General features: G+C 41.1%; 1 protein-coding gene across 1 annotated transcript in view; it reads right to left on the reverse strand.

Annotated features, from left to right (window-relative positions):
* The window catches only part of ARHGAP42 (Rho GTPase activating protein 42), a 168,110-nt gene extending 147,412 nt beyond the window's left edge, over positions 1–20,698 (reverse strand). Inside the window, exon 1 of the mRNA XM_054164714.1 lies at positions 20,209–20,698. Coding sequence (XP_054020689.1) covers positions 20,209–20,362 — 154 coding nt within the window. The 5' untranslated portion in view covers positions 20,363–20,698. The remainder of the gene's footprint in view (positions 1–20,208) is intronic.
* Between the last annotated feature and the right edge of the window lie 525 nt (positions 20,699–21,223).

The raw sequence follows: 21,223 nt of genomic DNA on the forward strand, positions 1-21,223 counted from the left end.
TTCTACTCACTGACAAAAATCAAAAACTCAGCCCCACAATATCCAAACCAGTCAAACAACTGAGATATCAACAGACTGTTCTCTGACATGGACATGACTCAAACAAGCAAACTGAATGAAACAAAACCCAACACACACCAAAGGAAGCAATAAAAGCCACGGGATGACTGCACAACATTTTTTTTCCATTAAGAGGTACAGCTAGATATTTCTGAATAATCAAATTCCAGTGACAATTCAAGAGCTTCTAGCTCTTGTTCTTCCATACTCCTGAAAATTTCATTAGCAACCTACATAATCCTAACAATATTTTATAACCTAAATGAATCTTTTCATTTCATGTTCAAGGTAGGACAGCAGTGGAGCTGCAGGGAGACTAGCAGAAGACACTTCTCTTGAAGCTTTAGTTCTGCTAAGTACTGAATTCAGCCAAGTGCATATTCCAGCTGAGAGAGTATTCATTTCAAAAGAAACACAAGAGGATGCAGGCTTTAAGCCATAAAAATATGCAATTATCCAGAATCTCACTGGACTGACCTACAAAACTGGTTTTTCAATGGCCAGGGCACAAAGGCAGCCACAAGTACTTAATTCAGTTGCAGCTTCTTATAAGAGAATCAAACTTTGGCAGATTTTCTGTATTATCACTACTGAAAGTTCTCTTTTCATTCTCTTTACATTCAGTAATTCCTTTCTGGATCTCAAAGGAGCCCTATTATTTATCAGAGTCATCAAAAAATCTGCACATCAGATTGGAAAAATGGTGTTTGCATATTCTATAACCTATTTTGTTGCTGGTAGAGAGGTTTAAAACCAGCTTTCATTTTTTTCCTTTCTAGAAAAGCAGCAGAAGGATATCACAGAGCTAAATGTCAGGGATGTAAGGAGACCAAAATAAAATTTAGAAAGCACTAATGCATATGGAAAACAAAAGTTACATCCACATAGTAATGGGATTTACATTAACTGTATACTCTGGAAAGATCTTGGAATCACTGTAAACCATTCTTTCACTAAATCAGCTTTATGAGGAACAGTCAAAACCGTTAAGGCTTATTAGAGAAAAAAAGCACAAAGCAGAAAATATCATTATTTGATGCACTCACACTTTGAATAGTCCACAAAGTTTCTTGCAATTCACCTCAGAAGAGGCACAGCTACCATGCAAACAGCACAAAGAAGGCTGATAGAGGACATGCAAAGGGGCAGATCTGATTATTTAAAAGCCAGAGATAACGAGACTAGAACTAGTATCTGGGGAACAAAACCTGCAAGGAAGAGGGGGAAAAAAGGGGTTTGAAAAACTAAATAAATTCAACCCCCCATGAACACATCAGACAATGCATATAGGTAACAGTTACTGTTTCCCATAGAGCAAAAATTGCCATCATCAGAGAAAATATCTATGCAGTCTGCAGACGACAAAGGCAGAACTTTTGCCCTGCAGTGCATGCTTAAATCATGAAACTCCTCATTTGCTGTCACAGAGCCTAACAGCAGCAACGAGATTCAAACCCAGGTTTAAGCCTTTTCTAAAAGGGGGTGATTTGAGGACACTAGAGGGAACTTTAGCAGAAGGCCACAGCAATTTGAGATTCTCCTTTGTTGTAGCAGCTAAGCACTTTTACATGGATCACCAGCTGATCAGTTTTGTTGTGGTCTGAAGGCACAGTGCAGGGCTCTGAGGAGACTGCAGAGATGCTGACACACCTCTAAAGCACTCTCCTGAAATCTGAACCTTATAATTCAGTAATAATAAGACTTAATTACTGACTGCATTAATTTGTCCCATCAGGTTTTGCAGCTGTGGAAAAGGTGGTGTGTTTTATCACCTTCAGAGGTTTTGTTGGGGTATTTTAAAAGCAAAATAAACAAACAGACTAAAACAAAGAGAACCGCAAAACAATCAAACAAAACAGAACAAAACCAAAACCAAACACAAACAACCCAAACAAACACCAAAAAAAAAAAAGCCATACAACCCAATTTTCCATATATTTGACATTCTTTCAGAAGCAGAAACTAGCTTTTGGAGAGACTAAACTCTGGATCTCTCAAACAGTAAAACCACCATATATCCCTCCTCCTATCTCACAGAGGTGCAAATACACTAAAATGTGCCTTTTCCAGAACTATCCAAATATATACAAGTATATATATATATATATATATATGAAACTATTTAACACATTTATAGATAACAATGTTTATTTTTTTTAGAACTGAAGCCATATGTAGAAACTAAGATGGAAGTGGAATTCCCTGTAGTACTTAATTGCCACTTAGATTACTCAACATCTACATATAATGAAGTAAAAGACAAGGAAAACTCAATTACTATCAATACAGACAAAGATGAACAGAAGTTAAAGCAGATAAATCTCCTAACCCACAGGTTTTATTTCACTGTATGACAACTAAGAGAAGAAAAAAGCAAGAACTTGACATTCAATCAATCTAATTTTTATATCTGCCAAGAATCCAGACATGAGATTTGATATGCAGAAACTCCCACTGTTACAGAACTTGATAGTCCCTGTCCCTATTCACTGCCCTCAGCCTCTGGCACACTCTACAAAAGGGGAAACACAAAGGAAAAAAGATACTCTAGCGACTTCATATGATTAAAAAACCCACAACCAAAACCCCAAGCAAACAAAAAAAATCAACATCACACCACTAAAGCATCCCCCCCAGCCCACCCACTAGTGTTCACTTGTACAAGTAATACTGATGTCTTCCATTTCATTCCATCTGTAGGAATATATCATTGTTCAAATGCCATTCTAATTTACAAAGGGACAAGAGAAGTGATTGTTAATGTACCACGAAATTCCTCTGGGTACAGCAAGTGTTCAAGGAAGCAGCACAAGATTGATGCTTAATCCAGCAACACACTACTCAGGGCTTCTTAACAACTCCTCAAGATAAGTGACAGAAGTAGACATGAAAGTGAGTTGCTATTGTTAAATTGTCCTAAAGTCCTATGGAGTATTGAGAAATGAAGCTTCTCACAGAAGACAAATCAAAGGCTCTGGAGTGCCAACGACAACAGGAACTGTGACAGTTAGCATAATGCATGTTTCACTGACAAATGACTTGGTAACTGCCATAAAGCTGGTGGAATAAAGATGTGATTTGCAATGTTACTTTTGTAAATTTAAGATGACTGCCACTCCCAAAGAGATTTGGGATGTGCTGCCTTAAGAAACAAGAGTAAAAGAACTGTATCAACGAAACAAAGCGTTGCATCATTTCTGTGCTGTGACAACAAAAATGAAATAAGAATAATCACATTTTTAACTTGCTGTATTTCAACTTTTATAGAGAAGGCACTAAGCAGTAGACAGTAGCATTATGCACAGTTATCAATACCATACAAGAATACAAAAATCAGAAGCTCTCCAGTATGGGTGGAACCAAAGCAAGTGAGTGGATTCTGTGGATCTGTGGGCTACATTTCCTCAAGACCAGAGACCAACTTGTCTTGGACTATGGGAGAAAAAGAATGGGGGAAAAGTATCTGTTAGAACATTTGTACTTTTTCACTTCCCAATGAAAGCTGGCAAAAGAAATGCAAACAAATGACTTAAACATGGCCTTAACATTTTAATCTTCATTCCTGCAATCTAGTGATGATCAAAATGTGGTAGGCCTTAGATTAATATCAACTCTGTACCTTTTCCACTGAAAGTGAGTTGATTCGTACTGGCTAGGGTGCAGATGATAGCATCTTCAATGAGCTAAGCAGCAAAAGTTACAGCTTCAAGTGCAAACTCAAAACTCCTGTGTGAGTGGACCAGGAAATGTCTCAGTATACAAAGATCTGGCTATGTAAACAGGAAATGTACTGCTGTGCCTACACTCCTCTTCATAAAATATTTTGGATTTCTCATTTGACCTTAGGCTCCCAAACAGCATGAAGATGAAGCAGCTCCACACTCACACAGCAGAAGGCCAACCATTACTGACTGTATTTGTCCAAAAACTACATTAAGTCTGTTGCAAAGCCTTACATGTATGCTTACAAGAATTTGCTTGGAGACACTTCTGTGGTTTTAAATCAGTGTATCTAGTTTCTGATTAAACCACTCATGGTAGTAGATGACAAAGCAAAATATGTACAAGAACTATGAGAATTTTAAGATGTTTGAAGCACTTCAGACAATCTACACCTCAACAGGCTAACAAAGCTAAGCCTGTAAGCCCCCTTTCCTAAAACCAAGGATCTTTCCAAAATGTTAGTTTTGCTATCTTTACATTGCTGCAGCAGAGCAACTTGAACATATTTACTTAGTGTCTGTATATATGGAAATAAAGGTAGTATTACCATCTTCAAGTGTTTGCTTTTGTTTCAAAGCATATTTACACACATGTATAAACGCTAAAATAAGTCATCCAGTCTTGCGTTCAAAACTAGGAAGGGGAAAAGAAGAAAAAACCCCAAACACTAAAAATCAAAACACCCTAAATCCAAACAAACCCAAACCCCAAGAAAACAACACACCACCCCCAAAATGGCTAAGAGCATAATAGCTCCATTTCAAATCACAGAATGATGATACTGATTGAAGTAGAATAGAATAGAATTACCCAGGTTGGAAAAAACCTCTGATATCATTAAGTGCAACCTATCATCCAACACTATCTAATCAACTAAACCATGGCACCAAGCATCCCATCCAGTCTCTTCCTAAACACCTCCAGTGATGGTGACTCCACCACCTCCCTGGGCAGCCCATTCCAATGGCCAATCACTCTTTCTGTGAAGAACTTCTTCCTAACATCCAGCCTAAACTTCCCCTGGTGCAGCTTGAGACTCTTGTTCTGGTGCTGGTTGCCTGGGAGAAGAGACAAATCCCCACCTGGCTACAACCTCCTTGAGAGGAGGAGCCTGAGAATTTTCATGCATTTTGTGCATGTTCAGAGGGTCCTATCTGACCCTTCACAATTTTTCATCATTCCCCTGAAACCAAGCAGCAGGATGAACTCAATGCCCATAAATTCAACAAACACAGCCAATATTCAAGTTATATTTGCAGAGATCAAACATTTTTGGCTTCTGACAGTCCATAATCCTATGTGCAGCTTATTAAATGTATTCATCCTCTTTCTCCACCAATAACTACTTTTCATCAGTGTTAATCAGTCCCTATCACAGTATCACAAAGGTTGGAAGAGTCCTTGAGGATCATTGAGTCCAACCTGTCACCACAGACCTCATGATTAGACCACGGTACCAAGTGCCACGTCCAGTGTTCTCTTGAGCACCTCCAGGGATGGTGACTCCACCACCTCCCCAGGCAGCTGAAAATATCCCCAGATCATGCAAGGCCCACAAAGAGTGACATTTGCTGTGATTCTACCAATTTTATTTTCAATTCTCAAAGAAAAGCAAGTTTTTAAACACAGATGTCTCACTATACTTTTTTAAAACCAAAAACCATCAGCAAGAGAATTCTCTCTGAAATCTAGAGCAAAGCACTGACAAGTGTCAAGGGGAAATTACACAGAGAAACTGAAGTTCATTCATTTCCTTGATACTTCAGCTCTACTGAATTACATCAACAAATGTATGAAATTAAGGTAACATACTTTAATATCCCATCTGTACAGTTAGTAATTCCTAGATGGAGATTTACAAGTCAAAAGGCATCTCTTCAGGCATTCAAAATTGCACTATTTTTCCCTAGCTTTACCAGGAGGCTTGGACAATAACATGCTAAAACTAAAAGGAGAAGAGAAAGGGGGTAGTGGGAGTGGTGTACTAGCCAAATTCCATTTCAGTAAAAGTATGCACACATGGTTAATCAGAACTTAATAAGGATTATTTTAATGCCCCATACTTTGTCGTGGCTTAAAACAACTTCCATTTAACCAGATGGGTACCTAGGGGAAGGCAGCAATTCTTTTCCTTAAGTCCAACCCATAAGATACAGCAAAGTGCCAATTCACAGCTCTTGAAGGAAAAGACTGACAATTACTAAGCCTTTTATGTGACTAACAAATAATGCCAGACAAGATTCACATCATCTCTGGCTACACAGAGCAAACTCAAATCTTTATTATAAGCTAACTGTGATTTTTATTAAAGAGCCATTACATCTTTTTTCACTGTCTGTGTGCCAAAATAGACTTTGCAGAAGTATGCAATTTAGTACACCTTATATTAGACAGCAAAATATCTGACAGTACTTTATAAACTGAAAGGCATGCATTTTCACATGCACACAGTAGTAGTAGTAGTAGTGTCCATAGACTAGAATAGAATAGGAATAAACCAGGTTGGAAAAGACCTTCAAGATCATCAAGTCCAACCTATCACTCAACACCCTCAAATCAACTAAACCATGGCACCAAGTGCCTCATCCAGTCCCTTCTTAAACACTTCCAGTGATAGTGACTCCACCACCTCCCTGGGCAGCCCATTCCAATGGCCAGTCACTCTTTCTGTGAAGAACTTCTTCCTAACATCCAGCCTAAACCTCCTCTGGATGTGTTTAAGGCTTCTTTGAATGTGGTGCTTGGGGATATGGTTTAGGGGTGAACCTTGTAGAGTAGTGTTATCAGTTGGACATGGTGATCCTGAGAGTCTCTTCCAACCCGAATGTTTCTGTGATTCTGTGTCAATTTCTGCTTTCCCTCAGAACAAGAGGATTGCACTTTGCCAAGTCCTACTTCTAAGTTTCTGAACAGGTAAGCTCTATAGCTCTATCACTTCCCCATGTATGTAGGCTAACAAGTAATTCACAAGAGGTAACAGGAAGGCTATTTCAATTTTTCTTCTTCAAGTAATGGAAGTCGGCTTGTTTAAGTGGTAGCGCTAGACATTAAAAGATTCAAGGAAACAATGTTTTTAATCAATAACCTCAGGCCTGGAGCAATCTTTTCTCCAGCAGCAAGTTCCTCCTGCGTGCTTCCTGCAATGCAAGTCATTTTAGCCTTAGAGAAGACATAACCACCCTTTACAAGATTAATGGATTTAAAATCGCGGTTTATACAATTAGCGCAACTGAAAGCAAGCCAAGTTCTTGTGCTCTCCCTCTACTGCTCCATGTTTAAATAAAAGGTTAAAGGAAAATAAGGTAGGACAGAGAACTGTGAAAAGATGCAAGGAATGGACTTAAAACTGAAATGCAGACGTTCTGAATGGCAAAGCTACAATGCTCCTAAGGCCTTTATTGTACCTGTAATCTAGAAAGGCTCATGAACATCACCAGAGCAGAATAGGGTAGAATAGAATAGAGTAGAACAGAATGGAGTAGAACAGAATAGACCAAACCAGGTTGGGAGAGACCTCTGAGATCATCGAGCCCAACCTATCATCCAACACCATCTAATCAACTAAACCATGCAACCAAGCACGGCATCCAGTCTCCTCCTGAACACCTCCAATGATGGTGACTCCACCACCTCCCCAGGCAGCCCATTCCAATGGGCAATCACTCTCTCTGTGTAGAATTTCCTCCTAACATCCAGTATGAACCTCCTCTGGTGCAGCTTGAGACTGTATCCTCTTGTTGTGGTGCTGGTTGCCTGGGAGAAGAGACCAGACCCTGCCTGAAAGCCATTAACAACAATAGTGCTGAAGCTGTTCTTCATTTAAATACAACCTATGCTTTTAAGAACTGATCCCCACATTTACACTGGCATTTGGTCACCTCTTGAGAAGAATCTCCCTTCTTTTTCCACTTTGAAGTAGCGAACAAAAAACTTACTTGACTCACTTACTTAAGTTACTTGTGCTCTTTTTTTGTGGCAGTGAGACAGGAGCAAGGTGAGGACTTGGGGAAGAAAAGTGAAGCTCATTTTTGTATTTGATAATTTTCTACAAACAACCAAATTCTTGCCCTAGTATTTTTTGAGAAAGGAGAAGGTAATGATAAAAAAAAGATATCCCTAATAGAAGAGTAAACAGGTCAGCTAAGTGTCAATCTCATCTAAGATACAGAACAGAACAGAATAGAATTAACCAGGTTGGAAAAGACCTTCAAGATCATCAAGTCCAACCTATCACTCAACACCATCTAATTAACTAAAGCATGACACCCAGTGCCTCATCCAGTCCCTTCTTAAACACTTCCAGTGATAGTGACTCCACCACCTCCCTGGGCAGCCCATTCCAATGGCCAGTCACTCTTTCTGTGAAGAACTTCTTCCTAACATCCAGCCTAAACCTCCTCTGGATGTGTTTAAGGTTTCTTTGAATGTGGTGCTTGGGGATATGGCTTAGGAGTGAACCTTGTAGAGTAGTGTTATCAGTTGGACATGGTGATCCTGAGAGTCTCTTCCAACCTGAATGTTTCTGTGATTCTGTGTTTTCATTTCTCATTATGTTGCAGTGCTATTAATTTGCAATAAATTAATTGCCACAAGTCTGGTTTGTTTTGCCCACAATGGTAACTAGTAAGTCATTTTCCTGTATCAGGAGCTTTTCATTTTATGTCCTGCTGAGGAGAGGCAGCAAAAGAACTTTCTGAGTGCTCTTGCTGCTGAGTGGGCATCCAGTCAAGGTAAACCCACAACAAGAGCACAGCTCACAAGTCACAGCTGTCTAGTTACCAAATAAGAAAATCATTACAGAAGACAAGACAAATGTGACTTAGCTGTTACTGGAAACTTGTATATGAACTTGGCTTACACTTTGATGTCAAATTAAGCTGTCACTGCCACAAAACAGTAATTTAATGCCCCGTTCTTATTTTTTCCCCTACCCACCAACATCTGCAATCATTTCCATTCACAGGTTCCTCTGTGCTGTGCCAGGATGGGCACTTCCACAGCCACTTCATGAATCAAATCAGGAAAGTGGGACACATGGAAAATGATTCAGCATAGATTAGTTTAGCTCCCTGATCCAATAGAGCACATAACCAAGCAAACAGTAATGCTAACACTACAGACAGGGCAGAACTGGGTAGAAACAAGGTCTAAGAGTGGGGGAAAAAAGGAAGAGGCAGCCTTCTTGCTGGCTCACTTCAGGTACTAGAAGGTGCCAATTAGATCTCTCTGAAGCCTTCTTTTCTCCAGGATGAATAACCCCAGCTCCCTCAGCCTGTCCTTGTAGGAGTGATGTTCCAACCCCTTGATCATTTTCATGGCCCTCCTCAGGACCCATTCTATCAGATCCATGTCCTTCCTGTTTTGAAGGCTCCAGAGATGGACACAGTACTCCAGATGAGTTCTTACCAGAGCAAGGTGGCAGAACCACCTCTCTCAATCTGCTGGCCATGCTTCTTTTGATGCAGCCTACGATGCAACTGGCTTTCTGGGCTGCAAACCCAGGACAGCAGTCAAAAGAAGGAAAAGGGTGAGGAGGAGCCAAAGCAGAAAGCCCAAGGAGGCAGCTCCAGCAAGGGGGTCTAGCAGGAGGTTTCCTTTCCCTCAGCAAACTTTCTCCTTTATACTGAGTATGATGCTCATGGTATGGAATACACATCACCTATGAACCAACTCCAGTCAGCTCTCCTGGCTGATTCTGAACTGCTAATGCCCTGTGACTGGCCTGTGATTCTGCCTCAGCAAAACCAGGAAAGTATCACATTGTGTCAGTTTGAACTTGCATGTTAGTTGCAAAAACTACTGTATAACACAGTTACATGATTGTAACTGATGCAATCATAGAAAGATGCAAGCAGAAGATTGTGGGCAGGGTGGAAGGTGATGGGGTGGAATCAGTATTCAACTGTATCTCCATAATAAGGTACTTTAAGAAGTTCAGACAACAAGGTTTGGTACCAGAAACTCTTGGAAATCCAACAGCACAAGAGCTAAGTCCACTATCAGAGTGATGCTGTGCCACTCCAGTGGCTGCAGGTAGTCTATGCACTGGGTAATTTCAGCCTGATTCAGGACTATCATAGAATTTTAGAAGTTGGAAGGGACCTCCAGAGTTCATTGACTCCAAACCCCCACCAAAAGCAGGATCACCTAGGGTAGTCCACCACAGGAATGCATCCAGGAGCATTTTGAAAGTCTCCAGAGGAGAGTCCACAACCCCACTGGGCAGCCTGCTCCAGTGCTCCGTCACCCTCACTGTAAAGAAGTTTCTCCTCACGTTGAGGTAAAACCTTCTATGTTCAAGTTTGTACCCATTGTTCTTTGTCTTATTACTGCGCACCACTGAAAAGAGATTGGCCCCTTCCACTTGACACCCACCCCTCAGGCATTTATATGCATGGATCAGATCCCCTCTCAGTCTTCTCAAGACTTAACAGCCCCAGGTTTCTCAGTCTCTCTTCACAGGGGAGATGCTCAAGTCCCCTAATCATTATCATGGCTCTCCATTGGACTCCCTCCAGCAGCTCCCTGTCTCTCTGGAATTGGGGAGCCCAAAGCCAGACACAGTATTCCAGGTGTGGTCTCACCAGGGCAGAGTAGAGGGGGAGAACAACCTCCCCAGACCTGCTGGACACACTTTACTTGATGCACCCCTGGATGCCATTGGTCCTTTTGGCCACAAGGCCACATTGCTGTCCCATGGAGAACTTGCAGTCAACTAGGACTCCCAAGGTCTTGCTCCATGGAGCTGCTTTCCACAACGGCGACCTCTATCCTGTGCTGGTGTCTGCTACTGTTCCTCCCTAGAAGCAGGACCCTGCACTTGTCCTTATTGAACTTCAGGTTTGCCTTCACCCAGCCTTCCAGCCTGTCCAGATCTTGTTGGATGGCAGCACAGCCTAACAGGGTGTTGGCCACCCTGCCCACATTAATACTTGGAACACTATCATTTTGTGCAGCCAAAGGCAAACCAAAGTAGAATTCATGAAGCAAGGAGAAACATTTTTTTTTTAATCTGTAAAAGTCAAAAGGGAACACAGAGCAAAGGCAGCCAATGTGCTCTAAGTATGACACAGAAACAAACACAGCTTGAAGTATGATAGATACAAATTAAATCTTCATTTTTTTTCAATTTCCAACAATACTACCAGTGTGAAAACAGCAGGAGAAATTCATCTAAATGAGTAGATTAAAAGTGCAAAACTATCATGCTACCTACACAAATAAGAAAAAGAAAGCACTCCATACACTCAAAAAGGGTTTAGTACAGATACAAACTCAAGCACATGAAAAAGCAACTCAGGACCTGAGACTTTTACATTGATTGAGTCAACAACTCTGTTCTCATAGCATAGCACATATTTGCCTATATTTAAGAAACTAAGATAATGAACCAATATGAATGCTCCATTAGGTAGACCTTAAAATCCTGCATCACTTGCAGCAGTTTAAAGTGAAGAGCAATTAAAAGCTTAGAAATCAACAGAAAATAAGGTGGAAAAGCAACACAGATTTATCCAAGGCAGCCTACATTAGATCAGTGGATTGCTCTCTTACACAAGGCAAAAGATTTATTTTTAAAACATACTAAATCACAAAACCACAATAGATCTAATCAACCAGTCACCAGAAAAGCACATGATACTAAGCTACAATGGCACCACAGTAATTATGGTGAAGAAGATGAGAACTTATGCAGAATCTATATAGATAAGAATCAACCAGTGAAAGGCCCTGCTGTAAACACCCAGAAAGTGGAATGTCATTCTTCAATCATTATTCAAGGACTGATGCTGAGACCAATCTGCTGTAATGTTTCTACCCTGAATTTGGATCACCTTGGCTGCCACCACACATCAGGAAGACTACTGACTCAGAACACTGGACTCTCATCTGTGAAAAGGGGGAGAAAACAGGGAAAAGAAAGAAAACAGGGAAGGAAGTGAGAAGGAGAGAAAAAATATATTTGAAGTGTCCTCACCTACAGGTAACTAAAGGCAGACAAAGATCTTCCTGAAGCACAAAAGGCAAAGATTAATTAAGAGACTTATTTGTCCTTGTGATTCTACAGGATCAAATAAGAGGATCACAGAATACCAGGTTGGAAGAGGCCTCATCTGCTCTAACCTTTCTTGGCAACATCACAAAATGATTCCTATTATTATTACCTGATTTATTTCTCATTATGTTTATTTGACGTAAAGGCTCTTTACAGAAGAAAAATAGCACTATTGGCAATACCCACTTTCACTGACGTAGTGTCTTTGGAAGAACAAGAGTACCTTTGCAAACAGACACTACAATGCACATCTGACCTGGAAACCTCACAGCAGTCTACAAAGTATCAAGTAACATCAGCTGGAGAACCAACTACACGACCTTGGCATTGCAACACTCTGTATCCTGCTTTGCATACTAAGCTAAAAAGATAAGACTTCTGAAGACATACAGAATTTCCATACTATTTTCCCATGCCTGAATTGTACTAAGCAAAACACTAGCACAACAACAACAACAACATGTTGTTTAACCTTTTGGTGTCCTGTGAAATGAAAGTTCGCATAATTCAGGCCAGGGAAGTGATTTAAGTTGGTAACTCCTGACTGATCTGAAAAACTATACTGTGACATAGCCTGGAGCTCATAATATGTTGTGAAATATATTATCTTTCTAATAAAAGTTATTTGCACTTCATAGAGTGCCAATGGGAGGTTAGATTACTGCCCAAGAGTGCTTCAGTATCATATTAACATGGAAGAAGGACAAGTTACTTTTCTTCAGTTTAGTATTTACTTCATTACTGCAGCTTATAAATTCACATCTTTTTCACCTTTATCATACACTGGAGGAATATAGAATAGAATAGAATAGAATAGAATAGAATAGAATAGAATAGAATAGAATAGACCAGATTGGAAGAGACCTTCAAGATCATCGTGTCCAACCTATCAACTAATCCAACCCACCTAATCAACTAAACCACGGCACCAAGCACCCTATCAAGTCTCCTCCTAAACACCTCCAATGATGGTGACTCCACCTCCCTGGGCAGCCCATTCCAATGGGCAATCACTCTCTCTGTATAGAACTTCTTCCTAACATCCAGCCTAAGCCTCCCCTGGTGCAGCCTGAGACTGTGTCCTCTTGTTCTGGTACTGGCTGCCTGGGAGAAGAGATCAATATCCACCTGTCTACAACCTCCCTTAAGGTAGTTGTGGAGAGCAATAAGGTCACCCCTGAGCCTCCTCTTCTCCAGGCTAATCAACCCCAGCTCCCTCAGCCTCTCTTCATAGGGCTTGTGTTCCAAATCTCTCACTGTGAGCAGGATATGTAGAACTACAATCAAAAGAAGACCATAAACACTGATTTCATTTAATGATTGATGTTCACACAGCATATGATGATCAAAGATAAAAACAGAAAGCACTATTATACTATGTTTGTTTCTCAAAATTTTGTTTCTCATCTCCTCAACATTTAAAAGCTAATTCGAAAGGCTCAGAAAAGGGCTGTTAAAATGGCCAAGAAACCAAAGATGCTCCTGAGAGGACAGGAACAGCTTGTTCAGACTAGCAAAAGGATGTAATTATTTTCCAAGCAAATCCAAGTAAACAATGGCACAGAAATGTTGAGCGAAAGGAAACTGAGAATAAACAAGTTTCAGTTTCCAGATTAAATTTATTTTTAATAAGTTACTTAACCCTCAGAATAACAGGGCTTAGAGCAACCTTCTAGCAGAAACTAGAAAGCATAAAAACTGGTTTTAAAATGGAGTTTGACAAGTAGGAATTACATGACGTAACACTAGCAGGAGACTGGATTTAACAAAGGAAATCCATGATATCAAATTCTCCTATAATCCAAATTTATTTGTAATTACAGTTTTGAGACTACAGGAAAAAAACAGAAAGGCAGACATAGCACTGCTTTACATATCAGTCAGTAGAAAGAAGGTCTGTACTACTGTATGTAGGAGGATGAATATGAATTTATTTACTATTACAGGAAGCTGCAAATTGCTGTAGCACTTCTGCCGATAAAAACCCCAAGAGACCTGTACAAGCTCAGTGACCACAGCATCAGATTTTCCATTGTAATAAAAACAATGTTCATGAAGTAGCTGGTCTCTTATTAATAGAATTAATCTTACTCATAGAAAATGAAGTATGTAGTAGACAACAAGCCAACTGCACCATTAAGGAACAGATTCAATTTGACCTTTTCAGAAATCAGTTTGGAAGTCTGAAAATCCTAATTTCCTAATTAAAAACATGGTAGAATATGCTCTTAAAGCAGAGATAGCATTTCATATGGCATTTGAAACTCAGATCTGATCCTCTGTTAACCTGGCATAATCCAATTACAAAAATTCTCTATAGAATGCCTGCTTCAATATTCAGGCACAAGAACACCTATCAAGGACTTTAGTAACATAGCTATCGTTACTGACAGTATGGGAATTCACTTGCAGGGATTCTTAGTTCAAAATAAAACATCATGTGATGGACAAAGTACTACACTCTAACAGTGCACTGCATACTAGCATTTGTTTTCTCTAGATATGTATTTGCCTAATGGTAATATGATACAGATTGCAGCTACTTTAAACACTAAAGGAAGCAATTCAACTTCTTCTCTGGCCAATTACCAGCTTATTCTTAGTATCTTTGCATGAAAGGCTGAAATTGTCTTTGAAAGTTATGTCTATAATCCACAGATAAATAAGACATCAGCAGAAACTGACAGAAAAGTACAAATGCCTATTAGAAGTAACAAAACAAGGAAGGAGCAGACTACTTCAAAAATATGAATGACAATTATTGAGTTTCAACTTCCTTCTAATGGGAATTTTGGGGGACTTTTTCCAATTGGTAAGGGGCTTATGCATATAGAAACTACTTTAAGTAAACTGTTGCAGTGGAATAGAATAGAATAAACCAGGTTGGAAGAGACCTTCAAGATCATCGCGTCCAACCTATCAACCAATCCAACCCACCTAATCAATTGAAACATGGCACCAAGCACCCCATCAAGTCTCCTCCTGAACACCTCCAATGAGGGCGACTCCACCACCTCCCCAGACAGCCCATTCCAATGGGCAATCACTCTCTCTGTATAGAACTTCTTCCTAACATCCAGCCTAAACCTCCCCTGCCACAGCCTGAGACTGTGTCCTCTTGTTCTGGTGCTGGCTGCCTGGGAGAAGAGACCAACCTCCGCCTGTTTACAACCACCCTTCAGGTAGCTGTAGAGAGAAATAAGGTCACCCCTGAGCCTCCTCTTCTCCAGGCTAAGAAACCGCAGCTCCCTCAGCCTCTCCTCACAGGGCTTGTGTTCCAAACCCCTCACCAACTTTGTTGCCCTTCTCTGGACACATTCCAGCAACTCAACATCCCCACTGCTCACTCACCACTACCATTTAAGGCAAGTTACACATTTTTGGATTATGTGACTAAAACAAATAAACCAAATCCATTTCCTAAGGCAATGCAAGTTATATCTGAAATTGTCACTAGAAAGCTACACTTTTATAATTGCATGTTTGCCATCATAGTATCAGACAGGGAACGTGAAGAATCAGTTGTTTTACTTAGAGTCTAAATTAATAAAAGAGAATGACTGCCATCAAACTTTGGTGATTAGTATTCAGTGAACTCAGTCCTGCTCCAGTTAGAATCTGGAAAAGACATTGTAAACATATAATCTCATGAAAATATGTGAGGCCAAGATATCTGGGAAAATGCATCTCTCTGGAAAGATACAAAGGAAGATTTTTTACATGGGAAAAAAAATTAAATCCCAAGAGAGATAACCAATTTCATAGGCTCTTATGCTGGAATCCTGTCCTTATGTTTTTTTCCACCTAGATAACTCAAAAAAATTCCCCATGCAGACAGATTCATCACTGCTTTTTTATTATGAGGTTTATGAGAGGATAAAGTCATCCCTGAAAACTGTATGTCAAAACAGTTTCAAGAAAGACTTTTCTGTGAGGAATTTCTGCAACCCTGGTAATACCCACTCACACTGCCTGCAAAAGGTGATATTTCCATCTTGTGCCTTGCTCCTCCATGTGTTAATTAGCAAAATGAAACTACTAATGGTTGCTACTAAATTACAAATTCCTAAAGATATCTGTTAAATCTTACTTGTATTACTCCACAGCTCTGCATTATTGTTTGCATCATATTAAAACACTTTAAAAGGCAAACAGCTGCAAACCCACTGAGCTTTAAACCATATTCAACCCCAAACTTACATAGTTCTCATCTCTGAATGTCTGAACTTGTTGCTAAAATATGACTTGGATGCAGAGAAGTGGCCTCAAAAATTAAAGGGAAAAACTGAAGGCTTTGTGCAGAAGTAAGCCATGACATCCCCTGTACAAGACACATGTTATCTTTTGAACTGTTCCATACTATATTGAATAGCTTTCCTAGAACAGTAGGCCTATTATAGAAATTAAAAGCATACATGTAATTCTATAATGAATTTCCTACATAATGTATATGACAATGCCCTAGACAAGGCTGCTTTTTCACAAGGTGACTATATCTTGAAGGTCTCTTCCAACCTGGTTTATTCTGTTCTATTCTATTCTGTTCTGTTCTATAAAGAAACTACAACAAACACCACTGGCAAAAAGTACAGGAAAAATAGAATAGAATAGAATAGAATAGCATAGAATAGCATAGAATAGCATAGAATAGCATAGAATAGCATAGAATAGCATAGAATAGCATAGAATAGCATAGAATAGCATAGAATAGCATAGAATAGCATAGGTTTTAACTGAAAACAAGCTGGAATTGATGAGAAGGGAAAAATTCAGTTCCCTGTCACGAGTCCAGCTAAAGCTGAACCTCTGCGCAACACTACATGAAGTATTTAAGCATATGTACTTCAAACATGCATCTTAAAGACCTATTAAATTAGGTGCCTTGAGAAATTATGAAATCAACTTTTACCTAATAATCAAGAAGGCTAGTTGTAGCAGTTCATTGTTTCTAAAAAGGGAGGGAGTTTTATTTCATTCATAAGTTAACAACAAAGCAAGCCTCCTCCAGGTGCACCAAAGAAAACTATTCCATATACTCCTACATAATTGTGTCTACATACAGTTAAGTCTCTGTTGGAAGATAAATTTTAATGTAATAAGAACAACTGTTATATGCATAAATTCAGCCTTTCATGAGATACTAATGTAGCCAGTACTTCAGTTGATTTGAAAAAAAAGAAAATGCAGTTTCTCGTTGGGAATAGCAATTGTAGGGCAGAGCTGAAGTAGGAACAATGGCCATAGAAATGTGATGCTAACACCTAACTGAACTGGACCATATAATATGTGCTCTTCTGGGGTACTCCCAGAGTTTTACATACTTAGAGAAGTAAATAGTGGGCAAAAAACAAAACCAAACCAACAAACACCACCACCACCAAACAAAAAAACACAGGAAAAAGCTGCTGAGGATCTGGTATCCATCCTAGAATCTTCAGCTCTCGCTGCATTCATGAGAGTCAACTGCTGCTTCATGGAGCACACCATTACAGTTCTGAATGCTACTCTGGAGAGCAGCACTCCTTTGGAATGAATGTAGCAAACCTGCTTTCAAATAAAGTCTGCCCTTAATTTGGGAACAATTCAATCATAATGCAAAATGTTTGCATACTACACTAAGTATATTTGGTCTATCTTCAATTTATGTGTCAGGTATTTATGACCACTGTGTTTTTACAGTAACTTCTTAAGATACTAGGGTGTGAACAAATTACTACTTTGTAACTTTTGTAATAGGAAGTTTAATATCACCTGAAAAACCATGTATATACTGTAGTTCCATAAAGTATCTTACATTTAGGCAACTTCAAAAGATGATAGTATTTTCTAACAGCATTCAGTCAGTTTCACTGTCTCTTCTCTAAACAGGAAGGACATGTTTCAAAACTCTCATTTCCACTGAAGCTCTGCAGCACTGTCCACATTTTTCCCCCAACAGAACTGATTCTGCAAAACTGTATGGAAATGAAAAATCCTAGATCACCTAGAGAGATAAAACACAGTAAATAACATCTGCTGTTCCACAGGACTTGTAGGTTACTAAATATTCATCGTAAGAGTTCATTACTGAAATCAACTACTTACTCCACTGCTCAATTTGATTTTCAAACACAATTATTTTTTTTAAACCAAAAAGCCTGTGTAAGCATTTTACACTTCACTGATTTTAAAGCTAAGTAGGAGTATCTAGTGTGCTTCAATGAGTTAAAAGTTCACTACTCCAGGAAACACACAAGTGCTACTTGCTGTAATAAGTACACCGTCCTTGCAGCATCTACTCCAGAGTCAGTACTGTACAAAGCTAGGATTTTTGTTTGTTGAGAAACATCAAGACATTTCTCCAGTTGTCCTAGACCAGGCACTAAAGGCAGTATTTTGTGGAAAGCCTGGTCATAAAAACTAAGGGATATGAAATGAACAAATGGAGAAATACTTCCTACTACATCAGACCAAGACCTTATTTGCCTAGGGCTAGAAGACACTATAGCACACAGGATTTTGAAGTTACACATAGAATACAATAAGCATTGTGCTTGACACAATAACATCTTAACCCAAAAGTTTTAAAAGTCAGAAGAATTTGCACGTTAAGTAGTCATTACTTGACACACAAATATTGCTTCTCCTTGAAGAGGGAGAGAACAGTCAAACATGTAAATCTAGCAACAACCCATGTATTCTTCACAACAATAATGGGTCTAAATAACTACTCAAGAATTATATTCCTTCTACAGCAGTCCATCTTTGACAACTTAAGAAAGTTGTATTTGTTCATATTTGATCTGGAACAAGAAGTAGTAAACTTCCAGTGCTAGTCCAAGTCAAAAAAGGTACCCATGTGGTACCCTAATCTGTCATTACTATTTGTGCACACAGTTTTGTAAGACCAGGTTTGTAAAAGCAAGTTTTATTAAACTTACGTTTTTACTACTTAAAGCAAGCTTCCTGTTTTATGGAGAAAGCTTTTTAGCAACAAGAAAGACCTAAAGTACAAATAAAACCAAAACTTTTTTGCTCTGGAAAGAAAAATATATATACACACAAACTTTCTATGCATTCTATTATCTCACATTCTGTGGACATGGCTATAGGAATTTACTGAATTTAATACAAATGCATATAAGGTGCTAGATACATATCCAGCTGCACAACGATGTGCTTACAGAGGTGTGTCCAGAAATACATGCACCCATATGAAAAAAAAAAAGCCTCAAAAGGACAGTAGCTGCTTTATGTAAATGCATCAACTGCATATAGTTTATTTAGAGCATGGCATAAACAAGTACAACTAACATTCAACCCTACTATGGGCTAAACAAAAAATTTCACAATTTGACCTCCTATATCAGGTAGAGAGACAAACTTTTTGGTTAGATTCCAAGTTATCAGTTGGGTTTCTTACTAGCTAAGGAGCTCATAGTAACACCTGTTCCCCATCCACATAAAGAGCAATACTGCTACCTACAAAAACGGGCATACCCTGTCCATGTGCCAGATATTTTTAAGGATTAAAATTATTAATTTTCATGAACTTCTCAATTTGTAGCAAAATCTGCTGTAAGTTATTTCTGTATTTTACCTGAAGGAAAGCTCTGGGTAACAGGTAAAAGAGATCCAAAGTGACTTAAAGATGAAAAGTAGGTGGCAAAGAGTTACAGAAGAGAGCAAGCCGAGTAACGCTCATAGCAATTCCTAGTTTTCACTTCATGCTCTTCAAAGAGAGGGCAGTTTTCACACCTCCCCGAAGCTGTCAGTGCTCAAGTCAGGCAGCTTTAAAAGCACAAAACCTCTTTCAAAATCTTTCAAAACACATAAAAGTTTATCTCCCACATAAAGATCTGGGGGCAGGGCTCTGTGTGAGATATAAAAGCTCTTCATATACACTTCAGTGTTTTGCTTTGCCCATTTATTACGGACATCCCTATTACCTAAAGATACCTAATTATCAGCCAGCGCCCCGACAGCGCTACACACCTGGTCCGTACAGCGATTTACACCGCGGCTTTCAGTCCCAGGGCCACAGCCTGACTGCTCTCCCCCCATGCCCAGACGGGACAACCTCGCCCAGCCCGCAGCAACAGCCTCCGCGCTGCCCGCTGTTCCCGTCGGGGAGGGTGCGGCCGGGCCCGCGGGCCGGGGCAGGGCCCCGCGCCGCCCCCGCTCCCCCGGGAAACCCACCCAGCCGCGCCACAGGCGAAGAGAGGTAAGGCGAAGAGTCCGGGAGGGAGCAGGGGAGAAAGTTTACGAGGCTCTTTTCAGCGGCTGCCGGCAGGGGAGCCCGTTCCCGGCACCCATTCAAACAAAAGAACCCCCTGCTGCTGCCCGCCGCTCCCGGCTCCCCCGCGGCCCGGCCCCGCTACCCGACTCACTCCGCAAGGCCCCGATGAGGAGGCTGCCATCCTTAATCAGCTCCTTGATGAACTTGTTCGTCCTTTCCAGTTCGATCTCATGACACTTCAAGCGCTCCCTGAAATCCGGGCTGTCCAAGTAGGAATCGCTGAACTCCAGCGTGGGCAGCCCCATGGCAGCAACAGCAGTAGCGGCCGCAGCCCTCCGGCCAGCGGCGGAAAAGCGGACGACTGAGAGAGGGCTGCGTCGAGAGACAGCGGAGGGCAAAAGGGAAAGTTCGGAAGAGGCGAGGCGCGGCTGCCGCTCGCTCTGCCTCCCTGCAGTGACTCTCGACCCGCTGCACCGACCCCCTTGGCGCTCGCCGCGCCGGGGGCGAGGTAGACGTCTGTTGACGACGGAGACGGCGTGCTCCGGTCGCTGTCACTCAGCTACATGCTGCCTGCGGGGTACCGCGGGCTCCCAGCGCCGCCGCCGCTCCGCCGCTTCCGGCAGCGCACCCTCTTCCTCTCTCCCCAGCCGTAACTTCAGTCTGAACCTCCCCTGGCCCGGCCGAGGAAACCCTCCTCCCGGCGCGGCATGCTCACACGCCGGGAACGCGGCCCCGGCAGTGCCCGCCTCTCGTTTGCCACCGCCCCCTCCGCGCTCTGCCCTCCAGTGGCGGCGCGGGCGGGACAGCTGCGGCCTTACGTCGGCCTGGCCCGGCTCAGGGTGAGGCGAGGAAACGCGGAGGGCTTGCATGGCTCTGTTAGGGCCGGTGCTCACCTTTTCCAGGGGCTTCGGGAAGCCCAGAACACGGCAGAAAAGGAAGATGCATCCCAGGGGGAGGGAGGCTTAAGGGTATTTGAAACCATGCACTTCGAGGAGGCTGGTTTACGTGAGAGGCGAGGAGGCGAGCAGCCCACCTTTGCTGGGGGAAGACAGCGCCTGCCACAGCTGGAGAAGCAGAGGGTGCTCGAGCCTGAGGCAGCCAGAGTGTCGGCTCTGCTAGGGGATCTTCCGTGACACCCCAGCATCCCTCGTGGGCCTAGGAGCTGT

Source organism: Dryobates pubescens, chromosome 10 (genome assembly GCF_014839835.1).
Source record: "Dryobates pubescens isolate bDryPub1 chromosome 10, bDryPub1.pri, whole genome shotgun sequence".
Lineage (NCBI taxonomy): Eukaryota > Metazoa > Chordata > Aves > Piciformes > Picidae > Dryobates > Dryobates pubescens.